This window comes from Leishmania major, chromosome 36 (assembly GCF_000002725.2).
Source record: "Leishmania major strain Friedlin complete genome, chromosome 36".
In the NCBI taxonomy this organism is placed as follows: domain Eukaryota; phylum Euglenozoa; class Kinetoplastea; order Trypanosomatida; family Trypanosomatidae; genus Leishmania; species Leishmania major.
In genome coordinates, this window is record NC_007287.2 from 1,662,917 (window position 1) to 1,683,309 (window position 20,393).

General features: G+C 59.0%; 3 protein-coding genes across 3 annotated transcripts; all 3 read left to right on the top strand.

The window, feature by feature from the left end:
- Positions 1–997: 997 nt before the first annotated feature.
- Positions 998–7,579, top strand: LMJF_36_4320 (conserved hypothetical protein; the record flags this gene model as incomplete). Its single annotated transcript, XM_001686964.1, has 1 exon — positions 998–7,579. One exon carries the CDS (start codon positions 998–1,000, stop codon positions 7,577–7,579), a length of 6,582 nt encoding a protein of 2,193 aa, XP_001687016.1.
- Positions 7,580–11,005: 3,426 nt separating this feature from the next.
- Positions 11,006–15,883, top strand: LMJF_36_4330 (conserved hypothetical protein; the record flags this gene model as incomplete). Its single annotated transcript, XM_001686965.1, has 1 exon — positions 11,006–15,883. One exon carries the CDS (start codon positions 11,006–11,008, stop codon positions 15,881–15,883), a length of 4,878 nt encoding a protein of 1,625 aa, XP_001687017.1.
- Positions 15,884–18,160: 2,277 nt separating this feature from the next.
- LMJF_36_4340 (hypothetical protein) lies at positions 18,161–19,771 on the top strand (the record flags this gene model as incomplete). Its single annotated transcript, XM_001686966.1, has 1 exon — positions 18,161–19,771. The coding sequence occupies one exon, from the start codon at positions 18,161–18,163 to the stop codon at positions 19,769–19,771; it is 1,611 nt and encodes a 536-aa protein (XP_001687018.1).
- Between the last annotated feature and the right edge of the window lie 622 nt (positions 19,772–20,393).

Here is a 20,393-nt window from a genome sequence, read left to right on the forward strand (position 1 = left end):
ATTCGCTGACACACTCGCATTGCCTCTCGACACGTATGCAAACACATACACACACATAAAAAAAAGCGGGAAAAGACAGCGAACGCGAGCCCTTTCGTGCCACAGCGGCTTACACATCGCACTTATGAAGGTGCGCACATGCATCAGCACACATTACCCATCACCCACACAGTAAGCGACGCGTGCTTCCACATAAACGCCTGTGAAACTTTTAAAAAGTGAACGGAGCCGCCACCATTACTGTTTTTCGTTGCTTCCTTTTTGCTTTTTTTCCAGCCTTTTCGTTGCCCACCGCCTCTGAGGCCTCACCGCAGGATTCACTTACCCCTGGATGTTACCACTTCATGCCCAACACACATACACGTAGTCAATAAACGTTCTGTATATCCGCAGGGCTTGTCGGAGAGCGCATCGTCTCGCATTGACGAACGCGGCGCGTCTGCGTTTCCCTCTCTTCAGTCGTTAGCGTTCCACCCCTTGAAAGTTTGGCCACTCTTTCTCTTGCGGTCCACGACTTCATCTGCCCCCCCTCTCTCTCTCTCTCTCTGTCGCTGTATTTGTCCGTGGCCGCCTCTGCTTCTCTTTTTTTGTGTTCTGTGTCCTTGATTGACGGTATTTTTCTGCAGGGACAGCGCGAGCTGTTTCGTGTGACCTTCTCGTCGCATTTTTTCCTCACTCCACCCCCACCCCCTCCCCTTGTCTGCTTAACGGACGTGACGCCCTTCTTCGTTTCTCTTTTTTTTTGGCGTGCTGCTCTCACATCATCTCAATATTTGTGCTGTTACGGAGCGCGCACACCTTCGCTCTACAGGGCACACGCTTACATCGACACACATACACACACACACACACACCGACAGATATAGTGATATTTTACTGCGCCACGAAGAAGAAGACCAAAAAGGCTAACCAGCATGGGAAAGAGAGGTGGCCATCACTACCATAGTCTTGCTTGGGCAGATTTTCGTTGAGACGGTCGGCTCAGCTGGACGGAGCCATGGGCAAGCTAACCATCAAGGTTCGTAAATGCGAACTCTACCGTCCTGTGAGCGGCGGCAACTGCGCCGTCAATCCGCGCGTCACCGTCGTAGTAGACGGCACGTATCGGTTCCAGACCAATATCAAGAAGAACACATTTAACCCAGAGTTTCGCGACTCCTTCGTGGTGGGCAACACGCACCGGCTAGCCGTCATTGAAGTGTCCGTCCACGATGTCCAGGAGCCGTCCGGCTTGGTATTGCCCGGCATTGGCGTCTTGACGGCAAAGCGGGGCTTGGTGCGGGGACTCAGCGGCGTCGGCATGGACGAAGGCGAAGGCGCCGGCGCCTCCACAGCCGGTCCCACAGGCGGTGGTGGCTCCAGCGGCATCAGCAGCGGCACATCGTCATCGTTCAAGGCGCGGTTGCCGGTGTTGTTAGGGCGGTGCTACATCTCCATTGAGCGTTTGGTGCACCACGAACGGAAGCGCCGCAAGTACTACCTCGCCACCCCACTTCCACCCTCGTCTGCCACGGTCACGGCAGGGAGCAACGGATGTGCGACTGCTGCCAGCGTCGCCGCGAACGCAATCGCTGCCGGCACGTCCCCAACGACGATGGTGAGCGACGTCGGTTCTTCGTTTCTGCAGCAAGCCCTCCCGACAGGAATCGCTGGCACGATTACAATCTCTCTCGAGTCCGACTCTCTCGGTGAACCCCCTTCGGAGTTGAGCCTCAACGAGCAACTCGAGGCTGCGTATGTGCGACGTTTGCGTCGCTTTCTGATGTCCTACGATCAGCCGAAGGTGGCCATGCTGGATGTGATGATGGCGCACGTGCGCGACACCACGGAGCTGGGTCCACACAGCAACAGCAGTCGCCGCTACAGTAACAGCAACGGCACGGGTACCGTGGCGCTGGCGGCCAACAGTGCACCGGCGTCGCGGAGTCATAAACAGGACCGATCGAGCGCCGCGTCAGCGACTTCGGGCACCACCTCACTGCTGCGCTCCGGGGTCGACAACGTCACATCGCCAGCCTGTGGCGCATCATCCCTGCTAATGAGCTCGCACGACCAAGTTGACTCACTAATGTGGAATCCGTCGAATAACTGTCCGAACCGCGACCTGCAGCTCGACCCCAAGAGGAGCCCGCCCAGCAGCAACGATGCACCCCCCTTCGTCCCCACTCTCCGAACGCACAGCGTGTGCCTCGGTGGCCGCGCAGAGCTGAAGGCGGACCTCCCTGATGAGCGAGAAACCTTCGAGGAAATGATGAACCGGCTCTGCGCCGAGTACCACGCGAGCGAGCCGGGCGACTTCCGCGTCGTGTTACGGGTGGAAGGTTGCACGAACATCGACAAGGAAGCCTGGAATCAGTCGCTTATCGGGTCCGACGATGTCTTCATCATCTTCCGCAGCGAGTCGGAAGAGTTTGAGACGAACATGGTCACGCTGCAGGACACTGTCGTTTGGTCGGAGGCGAACACCGTTGTCATGGACGTTGTGAATCCACATCGCTTCTACGTCACAGTCATATTGATGGGCCGCTGCGGGTCCAAGACGTACGAGATTGGCCGCTGCAACGTCAGTGCTGCGCCTCTCTCGAACGGGTACATCTCGCGCCGCAACATGTTTCTGTGTATGGCGGAGAGCGTGACGCGAGTGGCGATGAACGGCGTGGTGCATCTCCTCATGCGTCCTGTCAACTTCAGCCTCACTCCGCCTGACATGGCGGAGAGCGTCGACGATTTCTACTACCGACTCGGCCGCTTCTTTAAGCGGTACGACCCCCTCCAGCTGCCCCTGGTGGATATGTTGGCGCGGGCCCGCCTGCGTGATCACGACACCTACATGAAGGATCTGGTGGTCCAGTACGGCCGTGAACCGGGCACGGTGCGCATGCTGGTCGCCGTCGAGTCCCTCATCTCACTGCGCGAGACGGCCGACAGGGATCTCAGCGGCCAGGACGTTCGCGTCCTTCTCACCATGGGCTCCTGCGGCGTGCGTACCAAGACGTTTGCGGTGCGCCAGTTCGCACCTACCAATGTTCGCGAGAATTACGTCTTTGACGTCGTGCGAGAGACCGACCTGATCCGGATTGAGGTGGTGAATGCGCGCGATGATAACCTTGTATACGGCCGCGTTGACTTCAGCTGCCTGAATACGCAGCGCAGCGTCATGAACAAGCGCGATCTGTACCTGGTTGGCGCGGCTGCGACGCGAGATGCGTATTTCAGCGGCATCGTGCGCGTGAGCCTCTACAGCGACGAGGTGGGGCACAACTACGAGGTGGACATGAAGCTGGAGGACGCCTTCACCGGGCGACTGCGCCGCTACGTGTACCGCCGCATCCCTGAGAGCCTGCACCGTGTGAACCTGGCGGTCGCAACGGTGTTCGACATAGAATCCTTCATGGCGCAGCTGGCCGTCGAGTACGGCGACGAGGACCCCACCTACGCTCTCTACTTCACCGTCGTCGGATGCCGTCAACTGCGCTCTGGCTTTGGTGGCATCAACCCTTACGTGGTGGTGCGTGTCGACATCGATGCTTATCAGACAAAGACGGCGAGGGCGAACGAGGAGCCTGACTACTTCGAGTTCTGCGAGTTCTATTACGATCGGCCGGAGGGCATGGCCATCACTCTCGTGGTGATGGATCAGGCTGACATCGGCAAGGACGAGGAGGTTGGCCGTGCGGTGATCCCGCTGGCCAACGTGCAGCCGTCGCGTCAGTACAACGATTGGCTGCCGCTCCTCTCCGAGAAGAAGAGCGGCAAGGTGCGGGAGGTGGGCACGATCGGGTTCAAGTACACCGTGGTCGACCTAAACCTGGTAGACCGCACCCGGGCTCGCATCATCAAGGAGCAGTACCGTGATCGTAGTGCACGCAGGCCCAGCTTGGCGAAGGGAGGAAGCGAGAGCCGACCCACGAGTTTAGCGCCATCAGGGATCGGCGGAGCCGACTTCCTGAACACCACCTGGAGCACCAACGCGAACGCCAGCTCTGGGCTTACGCATCGGTGGAACACCTTCAAGAGGTACCTCCTGCAGGCCCCCATCATGACGTACTCATCGCGGACGCTTAGCATGGGTAACAGCGCCGGCGATGAGTCGGACCGCTTCGAGCAAAGCATGAACGAAAGCGCAACCCTCGTCATGGCAGGGCGGGACGCGAGCCTCTTCAAGTCTGGCCGCTCCGTTACGAGTTGCCTGCCGACCATGAACCTGATGGATCTCGGCATTAGCACTGTCGAGGAGTTCTGCACCGCCGAGGTCAATGAGCTGCATTCCGCGGGGTATTCCGAGACGGATGCGGACCTGTCCGCCTCGCTGGAAATGACCTATCGGCCGCCGACCCACGAAAGGGATACGCTGACTGGGTCCTGTTTCCCCATCAACGGCGAGGGTGGGGTGCAGAGTGGCAACGCGGCGCGCATGCAACTGCGCGTGCGCCTGCTAAGCTGCACAAACCTTTTTAAGCCTGGACACAGCATGCCGAACCCGTACGTGCTACTCGCTACCATTTCCGAGTCCCACCGGTCGCGGGTGCAGTTCTGCACCACAGAGCCGCGGTTCGACGAAACCTTTCTGTTCACCGTTGAAGACCCCAAAATCGACTACCTCACCGTCACTGTTCTCACTGACACGCCTTACGGGTTGAGGAAGCTGGGCCACTGCACGCTGTCGATGCGCAACGTGCAGTGCGGCACGATGCGCACACGGTGGACGTCGCTTGTCATCCATCCCTTTGAGCCAACCGCGATGGAGTGCGGCTTCGTGTACCTCTCGCTCGGTGCTATCAACTTTGGCATAAACTATCTGCCTTCCGTGGAAGCCGAGAACCGGCTACGGGAGCAGATCCGCGAGTACCTCACCCTGCACGCGCGGCGGCAGCTCCACCGCTTGGAGTGGTACGTCGGAGAGTTCTCGCAGCTTGAGAGCATCCTGCTCGGTGGCTGGTTCCGCGATAGCGGCAACGACGCCGGTGCCGACGACACGGGCACGCGCGTCGCCGACTTGGAGGTGACGGTGCTCGGCGTGTCAAACCTCTACTCCGGTGGCTTTCTCGCCGAGGGCAGCTGCGTCGTGAAGGCGAAGGTGGACGGCCAAACGCGAGCCAAGACAAGGCCGATCACCGGTGCCCAGGGCAGCTTTGTGGTACCGGAGGGTCAAGACCCGCTGCGCTTCACTGTTCCCGAGCCGATGACGACGCTAGTGCGGCTGAGCGTCGTGCTGAATGGTAAAACGGGTGCCGGCGAGTGCTACGTATCCTTGGCAGATCTCCACCGTGGCGTGGCGAAAGAGCGCACGCTGATGCTGGTGATGGATTCACGCTCCTCGCACGCTGAGGCGGTGGGGTTCATCCGCATCTCCGTCTTTTGCAGCAACTACGGCAGCTCCGCCCCGGCACCGACAGAGGAGGAGCTAGCGCTGCACTCGCGCCTGACCCGCTTTTTCTACTACTACATACCGACGGAGCTGGCGATGGTGGACGTCAAGTACGCAACAACTCTGAATGTGGCGGCATACCTGAACCGTATGGTAGAGATGTACGGCCCAGAACCGGGCGAGTACCACCTTCGCTTCACGGTGGACCGCTGCCGTAACCTTGTTTTCAAGAATGACAACACACCTCTGCACGTCTTCTCCATTGTCCGTGTCGGGCTGCAGGAGTTTCAGAGTTCGATTGTGGAGGGCCATAGCGAGTGCGTATTTGGCGAGAGCTTTGACCTCATCATCGGCCTCCCACAGCAGGAAAAGGTGGAGCTGATTGTGATGCGTTACTACCCATCAAAGCAGGTGGAGCTGGGCCGCACGCAGCTGGAGCTGCGTGCGCTGCGGAGGGCGGAGGAGAACATTATGGAGCTGGCGCTTGTCAGTAACGCTGGCACAAAGGCGGCGGGCGTTTCCGGCGTCCTGAAGGTTTCCTCCTTCCCAATCGACTTTGGCTGCGATGGCGGGGTGCACGTACGGACGCTATCGATGCTCGCATACGGCCTCGATGGGCACTCGGCCTTGGCGCAGACGTTGTGCCTCTTCTCCTCGCCGACCCGAACGGGGGCTGCCAACACAGTCTCAGGTCCGCGCAGCAGCGCACCGAGCGACCAGGACACTGTTAAGGCTCCGCTAGACACGGAGCGCAGGACGCCGCCGCTGAGCGCATCGCGCATGATTTCCAGCTCCCTCCATGACAGCCTCCGCGAGCGAGGCGGGACGGCGCCGCCCACGGTCTGCAGTAGCACTTCGGCCTCCGTCACCATCGTCGGGTTTGCTGGGCTGACCATGCGCGATGCCCAAATTTACATTCGCGTTTCGGAACACGACAAGACGCTGCTCAAGACGAAGCCTATCCCCGCTGAGCAACTGGTCGCCTTGGAGGCGAGCACGGCCACCTTTACGATTGACAACGTGGCCGCTAACTACGACAAGCAGTACACGCTCAAGCTCGGATTTCGCAAGCTGCTCGGCGCCGAGGCCCTCTGCCACGCCGATTTCTGTGTTCTGCGCTGCCCCGCTGGAAAGACCGTAGAAAAGCGCCTGCGTCTCTACGACGTGAACTCGCAGTACTTAGGCATCTGTCGTCTGAGCATAACACTGCCGCCGGTCCATCTGCCGGTGCTGCAGTGGCAGCACCTCTCTCCTGCCGTCTTTGAGCCGCTCATGGACGACGTTGCGTCGCTGGTGTCCACCTACATGCCGAAGGATTTGCGGCGGTTGGATCTCATCTTGTGTCATGCCCCGGACATCCGTCGACTGCATTGCGCGTTGAGGCTGCAGCTCGCTCCCAGCGTGGTGGCGACGGTATACGTGGCGATCCACTCCGTCGACTTGCACTCCGTGACAGTGCGGCACTCGTGCGTTGTGACAGCGTCTGTCGGGAACTTCACCTCTGAAGCGGTGCGGCGGCAGCCTGGTTCGTTGCAGGTTTACCCGTACGGCATGTCCAAGGAGGGCATCTTCAACCTGGACTTCCCGCTGCTGCGCATCGACATCAGCGCCACTGGGCCTGCCGCCATCTTGACGCTGTGCGTGTGCGACCGCTCCTCCAAGGCAAAATCGGAGGAGGTTGGTCGCACTGTGGTGTCTCTGCGAGCCTTGCTCACGCCTGCCGTCTTTGCAATGTCTGAAAAAGTGCAGGTGCCGCTTGTCTCGGTGAGCCACGCTGCGAATCGCGTGCATGCAAGCCTGGCCGGCACCGTCACCTTCAGTCTCATGCCGCCTGCGTTCGAGAGCTATGGCGCTTCCGTGCGGTTCGCCTCGAGCGTTGTGGAGGGCTTTGACCGCGCCTACGTCCGCTACTACACCGATCGCATTTGCCGCCTGCTGAGCCACTACGACGCCAACTCGCTGGTGGACATCCACTCGCGCCTGTACGAGTCGTACGTTTCCTGCCAATGCTGGGAAACCGGGCTACCAGCGTGCTTGTCCGAGCTGGTTGTCCGCTGGGGACCGGAGCTGGACAGTTTCGACCCGCCCCCTGCGCTGAAAAGCCGCGATGGCGCGCAACACAGCAGGATGGCGGCAATGGTGAGGAGCAAAAATAAGGAGTCAGGTCCTTATGAGCTAACGCCCAACGGTGAGCGGCAGCCGGCAAGATGAGAAGGGCAGCGGAACGTAGAAAGATGACAGCAGTGGTGTGGTGTGGTGCGGTGGGAGGGGATATAGGAGATAAGGGACGTACTCGGCCTGCGAGCCTTTCTTGTGACGTTGTATGGGCACAAAGCGTTCATGGTGCAGCACTGCATGTCTCTCTCTCTCTCTATCCCTATCCTCAGCCGCACAGTAAATCTTGGGCGTTCTTCCCATGCCTTCCTTGAGCCGTTGCTGCGGTGCCGATTTCGCGCTACACGTGACAGCTTTACGCCTACATGCTTTGGTGCATGTATGCTTTTGTGTGCAACTATGTGCGTGTGTGTGTGTGTGTCCGCCTGTGTGCCTCAAGGATGCTGACTGAACCCTTTCTTTGTGATCTTCTTTTCATCTTCTTCCTCCTTTGCTTCTTACTTCTCTCTAATGAACGTTGCGTCTCCTCAGAGCTGCGCACAAGGACGGAGGGCATAGACAGGGGCGGATTGGTGCTTTACTTTGTCTCGGTGTTGGTACTCGGCGTGCCTGATTCATCCTTTCGCCCATGCTGCCACTCTTTTGGTGGCGTGCGCGTGGAGGAACACCACACCTGGCGTTTTCCCCTTTTGGCGCTGTCGCTGCTGTTTTTTTTTGTGTTTGCATGTTTCTGTTGTGGCTTCTTTGGTGATCTCTCCTGTGCTCACTCAGCCTCTCCGGGCTCTTCCTCCGTCTTTTTTTTTTGCTTGTCTGTTGCCCGCCAGCGTCCTCTTTCTCCGCAATCAATCGGCACGCCGGTGACTTGCTTCTCCCTGTCGAGGCACTGCTTGCCTTTCGGTGACATCGTCAGCTCCTCTTTTGCAGGGTCACTCCTCGGCTTCCCTCTTTCTCTTGCTCTTCGCCTCGAAGAGGACTGCTTCGCCTTTTCGCCCCGTCTTTTCTATCAAAGCCCTGATGACGAGAGCGAGGGGTGTGGGCACACCTCTCAGCGCGTAGTAGCGCATAGTCCAGCAACCCCCCCCCCTCAACACTGCGTGGAGGGAAGCCAAGCAGCATCCCGCCTTATATAGTCCTCTGCCAAGTGCCGAACCGCCTTTGCTGGACAACAGGGTCACGTGCCCGCAACGGAGGGGGTGATCAAGGCGATGCATCGCTACGGATGCCGGCTGCCAGGCCCTGGACAGCGTGGCATTAGAGCGGCCTGCGACTGTGCACACGCTTGTGCCATCCATACGGTAGGCAGAGCGTCAGCGTGACTCGAGTGTATCCCACGCGGCCCTCACACTGCCTACTAATGGTGCGGGGAGAGGCTGAGGCGCCCCAAAGGGGACACACCAGGCGACGAGCTTCGAAAGGGACGGGGAAGCGTGAAGGCGGGGGCAGAGGCCGTGCTGAGATGACTGAGTTGGCGCATTACCGCAACGGGTGTCTAGGGCTTCTTCGCACCACGCGAATGGAGCCTGTGACGAGCCGGGGGTTAGAGTAGACTGGAACTCGTCTTGGATAAACAAAAGGGACCGATTAAACATCTTCTGCTAGCGGTTGTGACCACCACGCAAGCATGGATACCAATACATACACGTACACCCAAAGCTCTTCTGGCCGTCCTGTCGTGTGTGCTCATGTGTGTGTGTGTGTGTGTGCGTAGACGTTGAGAGGTTCTTTGTATGTACCTTATTTTCGCCGCGTGCGTGTGTGCGCGTCTTTCTTTCTTGTATTCGCCTGCTGTTGTTCCTTTTTTATGTTGTCTTGAGTGCTTTCGCGCTCAAAGACTCAGATGTTGATGACTTTGCTTATGTTTTCCTACTCGTGTCGATTATTCTACCGGCGGCCGTCGCTGATATTTCTACCCAGTCAACGGTCTGTCTGCCTGCAACCATACCTGCTTCCACGTGTCAAAGAATGTGAGCATCCGCCGTGGCCGTCATCCAAGTGCAAGCGAACCATTGTGCCGGCCTTGCATATAGTAGTGGCGTGCTGCCCAACTCATATTCATTCAAGCAAACGAAAAGACAACCGCGAATAGAGAGCTACGTGGCTGAGCACAGAGGAGAGGAAAGGGGGGGGGACCGTTGCCACACACATTGAAGCACCCACCATGTCCTTGCACGATGCGTGCGGTGGCGCAGAAGATGGGGTCTGTGCACCTTTCCACGCGCATAGCTGTCCTCTTTTCCTTTGCGCTATTTCCGGCCATGTGGCTAGCGAACGCGCTCTGCCCCTACTGCGAGAAAATGCATCTCGAGTCTCACCTCTCACTACGTTTTTCTCCTCCTCATTCTATCGGTCTTCTGCGATGCACCCCGACGATGATGTGTCGTCGCGCGTTGCTCTGCATGGTGGACAATCCTTACCATGTTATTTTCGCGTGTGTGTGAACCGTGTATATATACATCAACCTGACAAAAAACGACGAATGCCCGCACACACGTACAAACACACACCCGCACACTTGAACCTACATATGCTCACATGCATGTAACACAATGGTTATGTACAACAACGCGTTCATCACTCTGCTCTTTTCTGTGTGTGTGTGTTGCTCATAATATTCATCCTACTCTCTCTGTGTTTCTTTCACGTGCGCTCATCGCATCCCTTGAAAACGCGCGCGCTGTGATCATGCACGTCGGCAGTAGAGCATACATTTCACCTGAAAAACAGCCTTCAACTAAGGTAGAGAGAAAAACCTCATCTCGGAGTGGGACAGACACGTCAAACTCTGACCGAAAACACTGAACGAACGTGCACAAGAACGGCGTCCTGGAATCGGCATCCGCAGGTGTAGTCGCTGCACCATCGCTGCTCTTGCTTCACCTCCTCCTCTTTTTTTGTCGTTTGCTTTTTGGTTGTTGCGTTTTCGTCGCATACCGCGCCTTCAAGAGTGCGTGACATTCCTAGGTGCTTGCCTTCCATCAGTCGTCTTTTCCCCTGGTAATACATACATACAGACAAGGACCCCGGAATATCGCCTTCCTCTCACCCATTTGTTTTGACGGTGGAGTTGTAATATTATTGTTTTTTATCTTTGTTTATACTCGGCTTTTCCCTCATCGTCTTGCTTTGTGTTTTGTGTGTGTGTGTGTGTGTGTGTGCTTCACCGTTTCAGTCCTCTCATTTTTGCTCAGCTCTTCTCTGTAGCACTTCCGCTCTGCCTGTGCATACACACCCAACCAAGTCTACGCGCACACCCCCGATCCACGCCCACCGTTTTGTAGGTGGACACACGACACACTCTCGCGCCATTATCATTTTTCTTTTTTTTTTCAAATATATTGTCTTTCATGTCCTCTTCGTTGTTCGCTCTCGCCTCTCTCATCGTCAGCCGCATTTGCGATCCCCCTCCCCACTCACCCTCTCAAAGAAGACACAACTCCGCACAGAAGCACAATCCCCGATTTGAGGCTGAGGACGCACTTTTCTTTTACTTGTATTAGCTCCTGCACGTCCTTCTTTGATCAGATGCCAAGCACTCGCCGCAGCATATCGTCACAGCCGCGGCGAACTGGGACTGTTACAGCAGATCCGGCTTCAAGATCACCCACGCGCTCCACGTGCCGCACCAGGCAGGAAAAGGGCAAGCCCTGCTACGAGGTGGTCGAAACCAGGGAGGAGGTGACAACCTATATCGTTACAGCGAATCATGTACCCGCGGCTGCGGAGCGCTCGCCGTCGCACCAGGAACACGTGCCGAAAGGCAGTGGCGGACGCACACAAAGTTGCAGTGGAGGTGCTCGGCAGGAGTACCCTCGACTGGCGTATGACGGCATTGACCGCGCTCCACGGACGAATCAGAGCGCCCTCGAAATAACGGGCGACAGTGCGCGGCGGAGGCCGCAGTTCGGTGCTCTCGCCGCTGACCCTGACAGTCACTACGTTAGCGCAGCCAATCGCGGCGGCCTCACCCTCAGCGGCAACGCGACGTCGAACTCTGCGACGCGCAGGCACGCCGCTGGTGCTCATCCATCACGCTCGTCCCGCATAGTGAAGGCCCCAGTCGATATCTCGACGCTAGAGGACTACCAAACACCGACACGCCGTCGCCGAAGTGGCGGGCGCTACGAGTGTGATCACGGTGTGGGGCACACGGAGGCTCCTCCAGCGGGGCGCGGTGGCAGCCACGGCCGTCAACGCTTCTCTGCAGACGTGCATGCGCATGAGAACATCGATGTGGAGGAGACGGAGACGAACTGTGCTGCCGCAGCCGCTGCAGCGGAGCCGTACCACTTTCGGGTTCGTCTGCACAAGTGTCGAGGGGTTTTTGCCGATCTAAAGGCGTCTTGCCGTCCTCCACCTGCGGTCTACTTTGCCGTGCACACCGTGACGGAACGCGTCCACTCTGGCATTGCAGACAAGGGCAGCTACAACCCCGTCTTCTACGACGAATTCATGTTCTCGTCGGCCGATCCAGAGCACGACGCGCTCGTGTGCACACTGGTGGCGGCCAGCTCAGTGAACACCTCGCGCGGGAGCGGCACGCAACGGGACAAGAAGGTGGCGGAGTGCGTGCTGGCGCTGCACAACTTAGCGTGGCAGGTGGAGCGGAAGGTGTGGGTGCCGCTGGTGCGACACCCCGGCACCTCGCAGGCGTACGAACAGGGCGAGGTGCTGGTGAGCATCTACTCTGCCGACTTCGGCTACGACGATGTGGCGACAGAGGAGGAGGAGGCGGCGTGCTCTGCCGCCATCCACGACACACTGACCCAGTACGCTCCGCAGGAGCTGCACCGACTGGACTGGATGACGTCTGCGTATGTGAACAAAGGCCCCGAGGCGCTGTCTCAGCTACGCGCGTTCTACCGGGCCCGCACAATCGAGCCTGTGCCGGTGCGCGTGACGGTGCGGCGCGTCGAAGGCTTGACGGACGAAGCCGGGGGTCCGACTCGGGCCTCCGATATCTACGTGGTGGTTGGGGACGGCCGCGTGGAGCGGCGGTCGAAGACGGTGCCGTACCGCCGCTGCGCCACCATCAATCAGGAATTCAACCTTGTCTTCGTTAATCCGGGGGTGGACACACTGAGCGTGACCGTGTTTGGCAACGGCCGCAAGCTTGGGGAGGCCGTCGCTGGGCTCACGAACGTGCAGGCCGGGAAGGCGAAGGAAGTGACGCTGATGCTCGTGCGCGCTGCCGAAACTGGCGATGCCTCGAACGGGGGACAGGTGACACTGACACTGCAGACCGAGAAGTACAGCAGTCCGTACCGAATGTCCGCCAAGCAGGAGGCTCGGCTGCGCGAACGCGTGCTGGCGCACTTGTGGTGTTACCTTCGTGACGACCTGCACCGCCTTGACGCCATTATGGGCAGCATTGACAACGAAGAGGTGTATATGCAGGCGTGGGCTCGCACTGTCGGTCCCGAACAGAAGCCGAGGCGGCTTCAGGTCAGCGTGCGAGAGGCGCGCCACATAATCGCTGACGGCGGGCTGCAGCCGCGGTGCTACGCGCGCATTACTGCCGGGCCGACGACCGTACGTACAGGACTTGTCACCGTCCGCAACGGCGTCGCAACGTTTAAAGACTCCTTTAGAGTGCAAGTGTACGACCCTGCCCACGACGCTGTCGAAGTTATGATCGTCGCAGAGGATGATGGCGGAGAGCGCGAGATAAGTCGGGTGTGCTTGGGCGTTGCCAACCTTCCTCGCCAGGGCCGAGTCGTGCGCACGCTTCACCTCGTCTCCGCGGCGACGAAGCGCGCTGCTCACGTGCAGGGCGAGCTGACGGTGGAGCTGTTGGCAGAGGACTTCGGACTCACTGGCGCGTTGGCAGTCGCTGCGGAGGAATGCACCAGTTTCGCCTCTAGTGTACACATGCAGCGGTTGGAGGCCATTATGCAGCGCAGCTCACCAGAGAAGCTGCACCGCGTGCCATACATGCTTGACACGGCGCCGCCCGGTAAGGCCGAGCGCGTCGTCGAGGATGAGGCAAAGCAGCACAGCAGCGACGTGGCGGTGGCGCCGATGACTGTCAAGATCCTCGGCGTCAAGGCCTTTAAGCCTGCTGTAGATTTCTATGTGAAGGTGTACCTTAATAACGAGCCGATTCTTCGCACCGGAGATGTGAGAGGGTCGACAGTGGTTACCATAGGTATCAAAGACAACAACGAGGCGACGGTCCGGCTGAAAGATGCCCCGCAGGCTGTCATGACCTTCAAGATCGCTCAGCACCGTGCGCTTCGAAAGACAGCGGTGCTTGGCGAGGCCGAGGTAGCCTTGGCGAACCTCGTGCGCGGAGAGAAGAACGTGCTGTGGGTGCCCTTTTTCCAGCCGGCGAAGGCATCGGCGTCTGGCAGCGGTGGCGAAAGCCGTCGCTGCTCGGCGTCATGCACATCTGACACCCGGGGCAACATTGTAAAGTTGAAGGGAAATCGCATGCCAAACTCAAACGACACCGTGGCCGCTCGGCAGGAGCAATTGCCGGGCGCGTCACTGGCACGCCACGACACCGCTGCTGCCTCGCCTGTCGGCATACTGGGCCTGGAGTTGCAGTCCAATGCCTTTCCGGAGACCACCGTCACAGAGTACAAGCTGGACGACGAGTCGGGGCGGACGGGCGTATCGGCGCAGGAGGCGGTCACAGAGGACGTGACGTCGCTGATTGCCAAGATGAGGCCGAGCGAGTTGCCAAGGGTGCAGCCCATGATTGCACAGTGCACGTCGTTGAAAAGCGCTCACGACGAGCTCCGCACAGAACTGTCGCCGAGGCCGATCTTGGGCACCGTCTACGTGAACATCGAATCCGTGGATCTCGCGACAGAGACGGGCAAGGCGCAAGAGGCACAGGGTGGGGTCGCGGTGGAGGCGGCCTACGGTAGCGAGCGTCAAGAATCGCGCAAGCGGACGGGGTTTGCGAACGACGCGCTGCATCAGCGGCAGCTCTACACCCAGATCCGCCTCGACATCCCCGCAAAGCTTGACAGCGCTATCAGCGGTCGCAATGGCGCCATGTCGAGATCCGCAGCGTATGCCAAGGGCGCGCCAGCCCTGGAGTTGCGCCTGATTGGCGTTCACGGCAACGAGGGTGCATCAGGCGCAGTGCTGGTTCCGACTGGGAGCGTTGCTAGTGGCGGCGCATTCGGTGAGGGTCGTAAGGGCGCCTATCACTACGACGCGGCCGATACCGACTCAGACGCCACGGCGGACTCCTACTACGTGGGCGGCGAGAACAATCTTCACAGCTACATAAGGTTCCCCCAGAACCGCGGCCGACTCCGGAGCACCACGCAGCCGGAGGAGGAGCACATGGGGCGTCCGTCGAAGATGCGCATTATGCAGCAAGGGCAGCGGCAGTCGGACCCACACCGTAACGGCGGGTCCACCGTCTCATTGTACTCTAACCACTACCAGAATATCCCTGAGGCTCAGCACAGCAGCCATCGCGAAGAGGATGGCAAGCGCTGCCTCGGAGGCGCGAACAACAGTTACAGCTACGTGGGCTCCCCAGGGCAATCTTTCCGGCACAGCGTCCACGGCTCGGAGCGGGCACCGTCCCGCCACCAGGTCGGGCTGGCGAATGCGAGTGGCAGCAACCGGCAGCCCGGTAGCACGTCGTGGTCCTTGACCACCGCGTCGGTGCCGTACAAGTGGAGCACCCCGTATAGAGGCGAAATTGGTGTCGTGCGCTTGTCCCTGCGTGCGCTCTTGACGAGGCCGCTGTACAAGATCGGCGACACGCTCCGTGTGCCGATCGTCGCACCAGCTATTCCAGCCAAGCTGTCCAACCGTGCTCGTTGTTCCCCTGCGGTTAACCAACGCTGCATCGTTGGCCACGTCACGCTGCGGCTAACACTGCCGGCCTTTGAGCACGTTCCTGAGTCACTGCGACTGGGCGGCCACAACAGCATGTCGAAGGTGGTACCGGACTACGTGCACTACTATGAGCGGCGCATCGGCGCATACTTGCGGTCGCACAACGCGCGAGACCTGGTGTCGTTCCACTACGATTTGTGCGAGCGAGACGTGGTGTCCGGGTGCTGGCCGGTGTCCCTGCCCCAGTGGATGCAGACGCTGATCAAGCGATTTGGTCCCGAGACGGAATACGTCGGTCCGGTGCCCTCGCTCCCCTTCGTCCCCGAAGAGTGGGAGCTCGTGCGGCAGCGCGCCGACGCGCTGCGCCGTGAGCGGGAGGCGGCACTCGCGCCATGGAAGCAGAGTAGCAAAGTCGGTGATGACCATACCGACGACCACATCAACGTTTACTCCAGCCGCGGTGCGAGCCCTTCTGTCCGCTCACGCGGCAACTCCCCGGGACGCAGCGCATGGGCGGATAGGAAGAAGGGCAGCAGCGCGAACGGGAGACTCGATGCAGGGGAGGCGTCAGCGGAGGCGGTGCACCGCTTGTAGTGCTCAGATCACCCGCCAGAGCGCTTGCTTTTATGCCCAAGTTGTCTCTTTCTGTTTGGCGTTCGCATTCTGTGGACGCTCTGTGACGAACTGCCCATGCTGAGTGAACCGCGCCTCTCTTGAGGGTCCGCTGCCGTGACGGGTGCACCTTTGGCTTTCTCTCCTCTCTTTGTCCCGCTCAAGCTGTCTCATGTTTGCTGCCTTCTCTCTTTCCGCCTGTTTCTCCCACAAGCACGCGGTCTTGCACGGGCCACCTGGTGTACTGCACGTACATATATATAAATATACGTGTTGTGTCTGTGTGTCTGTGTGTGTGTGTCAATGGCGTGCTCTCGGCTCGTCCCTCGTCGATTGCGTTTTCTATGAGCATCATCTTTTTTCCGCTCGATTCCACACAGTGCGCGTTTTCGCTCTCCTTCCGTTTCATGAGTTGTCTTCGTTGGTGTTTCCTGACGTGAGGGGCTTCATTGCGCCGCCGTCTCCTCACTCTCGGTTTGCTCCGACAGCCGTCTTTGTTTTGCTGTGGCGCCGCTCCCTTTCGGGCATGTGTGTCGGTTTGGGCATTCCTTTATTTTTTGTTTCGGGGTGTGTCGTCGCTCACGATTGTGTTCTCCTTGCTGTCCTCTACCCACCGCACGTACTCCGCCTTGACTCGTCAAGAAGGTGTAAAGGCCTCTTCCAGACCAGCGGGCTCTTTCGCACAGGGAGGCAGTGTGTGGAGTACAGTTTGATGATGGTGTCTGGTTAGCGGGAGGAGAAGGGAGGAGGGAATAACAGTGACACAATTCAACGCGCTGGTCGAGGCGCGTTGCTTCGTCCATCTGCTTTTCCGCCCCCTTCCTTTCCTCACCCTTCGCCCTCCATCAATGCATGGTGTCACGGAGGCGTCCTTCACGGCCCAATGCGTCGTCGAGCCAAGCAGTGGTATTGTGTATTTTGTTGCTGTTGGGCGCGCGCACACACACACACACACATAACCACACATACTCTTTCGTTGTACATATCTGTGCGCATACTTGTGCTTTTTTCGTTAGAAGGCCCTCTTTCTCTTCTCCACTCGCTTGTTCTTTGTCTCCTGGGGTGCCGCACAAGTGAAGTCTGTCATGTACATCGTACCTCTGTGCTTGCCTCCTCCCTTACTGGGTTTGCGTGTGCCCCTCTCCCTCAATCCTGTCTGTGTGTGTGTGTGTGTGGGTGGGTGCGTATGATGAGGTTCTACATGGTCTGCGTAGTGTGTTAATGTGCTTCACCGCTTTGATGTCACTCATAGTTCTCTCCACCGAGAAAAAGAGGAAAAAACTTGCGTGCGGCGCTTTAGTATATGCGCATGCTCGTGTGTGCGCGCGTGTGTATCGCGCGCTGTGCCACATGTGCCACACACACGCGGATGGCCCTGCTTTCAGCTTCTCAGCTGGGCCCCGTGTTTTCTTCGCACCTTCTCACGTATCTTTTGAAAGCTCTAGCACCGTGTTTGCTGTTTATTCCTTAAAGTAACGGAGCCGGTGCACCGCCGGAGCACAGATGTGGGATGCGTTATGTGAAGGAATGGCATGCGCCCTACCCCCCCACGTAGACTTCTGCGATCGCCAAGGGCCACTCATGCTTTTCTTTTCCGTCTTGTTCGTGCTTGGACGGTGCTGTGCTGCTTTCTCTCTCTCTCGTCCCGCGATTTTTCCTCTGCGCCCACCATGCTTACGGGCCCCAACCCGGCTGTCACCGCATGCCCGTAATCGTACACACGCACCCCATCCATACATCCTCGCTCTGATGTGTACGTTGAGTTGCAAAGTCCGCCTGGATACCGCTTCTACGCGCCATCATCAGACTATATATCTAACGCCGACCACGGAAAGGGGGAGGGGGGAGGAGCAAGCTTCTCGCCGGCCATCGCAACGTTAGCGTGTCACATGTTTTTTTACTTTTGGGGTTCGCGCGGCATTTTATCTTTGCGTGCGCCTCCGCTTGCGTCAGATCCGTCCGCGGAGCCCTTTTCCCTTGCTGGGCCGGAACGACTAACACACGGAGAAGAGGGTCGATTGCAGAGAGACAGTGACGACTGGCAATTTCCAGCGAGTGGCTCTTCTTCTCGTAGCGCTTTCTGAATCGACTTTCGAGTTATCGTGAGGAGGAGCGCACAAAGCGGACCGTTTTCATTTTGTCTAGCTCACACGAAGGGCGGAGCTTCACCCTCCCTCCCTCCCTCCCTCCCCACCCTCCCCCTCGGGTGGCCGCCATTGCGGTAGCTTTGCTTGACGCTGTTTCTTAGATAGCGTTACGATGAGCAGCTACGATGCTATGAGTGCGGTGAGCAGCAACGGCGCTGTGATGCCGGAGATCAACTTGCACCCGAGGCTAATGACTCACCGGCCCGAAAGCGACTCGTACACCGGCTCGGCACGTCACTCGTCTCGTAGCACCCGGGCGGTCCCCACGAACGCGGAACTGGCATACGCGGGAGTAACGGCGCAAGACGGCGTGGTGCAGCAGCTTTCTTCGCGCAGTGAGGAGAGAGGGTCGCTGGCTGGGCCGCGCGAAGTGTCGGCGCAGAGTAACTCTGGCCACCGGGCCTTGAGGGCGATCACAGCGTGCGGGTCGATCGACGAGCCATTGCAGCTTAGCGAACCGCACCAAGGCCGCGCCATCCGTGACACCCCTCGCGAGCAGAAACCGCAGCAGCACCAGTCTCAGCCGACGCGCAGCATATCGCACGGTGTTGTGGCTCGAAACGCAGCCGGAGCCGGCAGCTCGCGCGAGCCGATCCGCCCTGGCCGCAGCAGCTGCAGCTCCACCCCGCGAATCCCATCGAAGCACAACGACCCGTACGCGCACGTCACCTCCGTCGTGCAGGAGTACCGCCAAAGTCGCATCAATGCCCTGGAGGCGCAGTACAGGGTGGCGCACACTCACTCTAACACATCCGTTTCACAGGGTTATGATACAAGGCAGAGTCAGAGCGCGTCGCCGCGCTCGTTGGAGGCGAGGCGCAACGCTTCAGCACACAGTCGGGCATCTGCGCGTCCCAGAGATGGATCGTGGCGGATGTCTTCCGTGTCGTCTCGCACTCGGCAGAACTCTCCGCTGCCACGGGCGGTGGAGGAAGAGTATCTCCGTGGTGGTGTGCCCCGCGCCGCCCTCGATGCCCCGCACATTCGCTACGCTGAGGCGCTGTACAACATGTACAACTCCTCCTCCTCCTCTGCCCGGCGCCTCGCGTGCATGTCTTCTATGTCGAGCAACATGACGACCGAGTACGTGCCAGATGTGGCAAAGCGGATACCAGACCGCTTCAAATACGTTCCACCCACAGAGGAGGAGCGGCGGCTCCATCGCGAGGCGACTCTGCGCGCCCTCGAGGAATGGCGTAGGCGGCAGTGTGCCCGAGAGAATGCACACTGCAAAGGCAGCGAGGACATGGCCGCCGGCGGCGCCGCGGTCGAACTGCGCAACCGAAATCCACCCAAAAACCAGTCTGGCACCCGCTCTCAGCAGCCGCAGCAGGCTGGCCACGAGGAGGCGGCAGCTTGGGCGCTGCAGAAGGGATTTGACAACACTTCTGACTCTTTCTCTGGCCAAGCAAGGGACTCTTTCACGCCCTCTAAGAAGTGCAGCGCAAGAAAGGCGAAGAAGATCAGGAGTGCGGCCGAGCAGCGCGATGACTACCCCACGAACGAGGGCGCAGGGGAGTGGGAGCGGCCGCAATCATCTGTGGGAAAGCGGTCTGGCACGCTGATTAGTCGCCGTCAGAACGGCGCTGGCTTGCGAGCCTCGTCGCGCAAGGGTCGCAAGTCCCCAACGGAGTCAGCTCGTGTCGAAGACGGCATGAAGCTGAACTCCTTCCGCGAAAAGCTGCTGTTTGACATAGCTCCCCCTACCGTGTCCATCGCATAGAATCTAACCAGAGCTACCCATGAAGCCTTTGTGCAAAGAGGGCTGGCACGGTACGTAGTAGATGACAATGACGGGGGGGTAGCGCCTGTGTGGTGGAGTAAATGTGTGCGTGTGTGTGTCTATCTAGAGTGGTACACTTACTTTGCTTTGTGGTCGCGTTGGTTGCCTCCCACCTGCGCAGACCGCGAAGGCAACGACTGGGGGATCTATGTGCCTGTATATTAGTGGACGGATGTGTTTGCGTGAGCGTTTGTGTGTGCGTGTGTGTGTGTGTGTGTGCCCTTCATTCTGTTTTTGCTTTCTTCGCCAGCTCAGCTTTCTGCGGCATCGGCTGCTTATGTCGTTGTGCGGGTTTCCTTTCCTTCTGTGAAAGGATTGGTGTGGTGGTCTCCGTTGACCCCCACCCCTTTCCTCTCCTATGCGTTGCTGCCATCGTCTTGCTTGCTTTCCCCCGTCAATCATTGTCCGCACGCCTCATGACAGCCTTGCGGCTGTTTTCTCACGCAACTGTTTGTTTTCCCTTCGTCATATGCCTGTTCTGTACTGTTGTTTTGCCATTTAGCGACACTCCAGTGCGTGAAAAAGATGAAAGGCGGGGGCGTCAAGGCACCTGTGCGCGCAG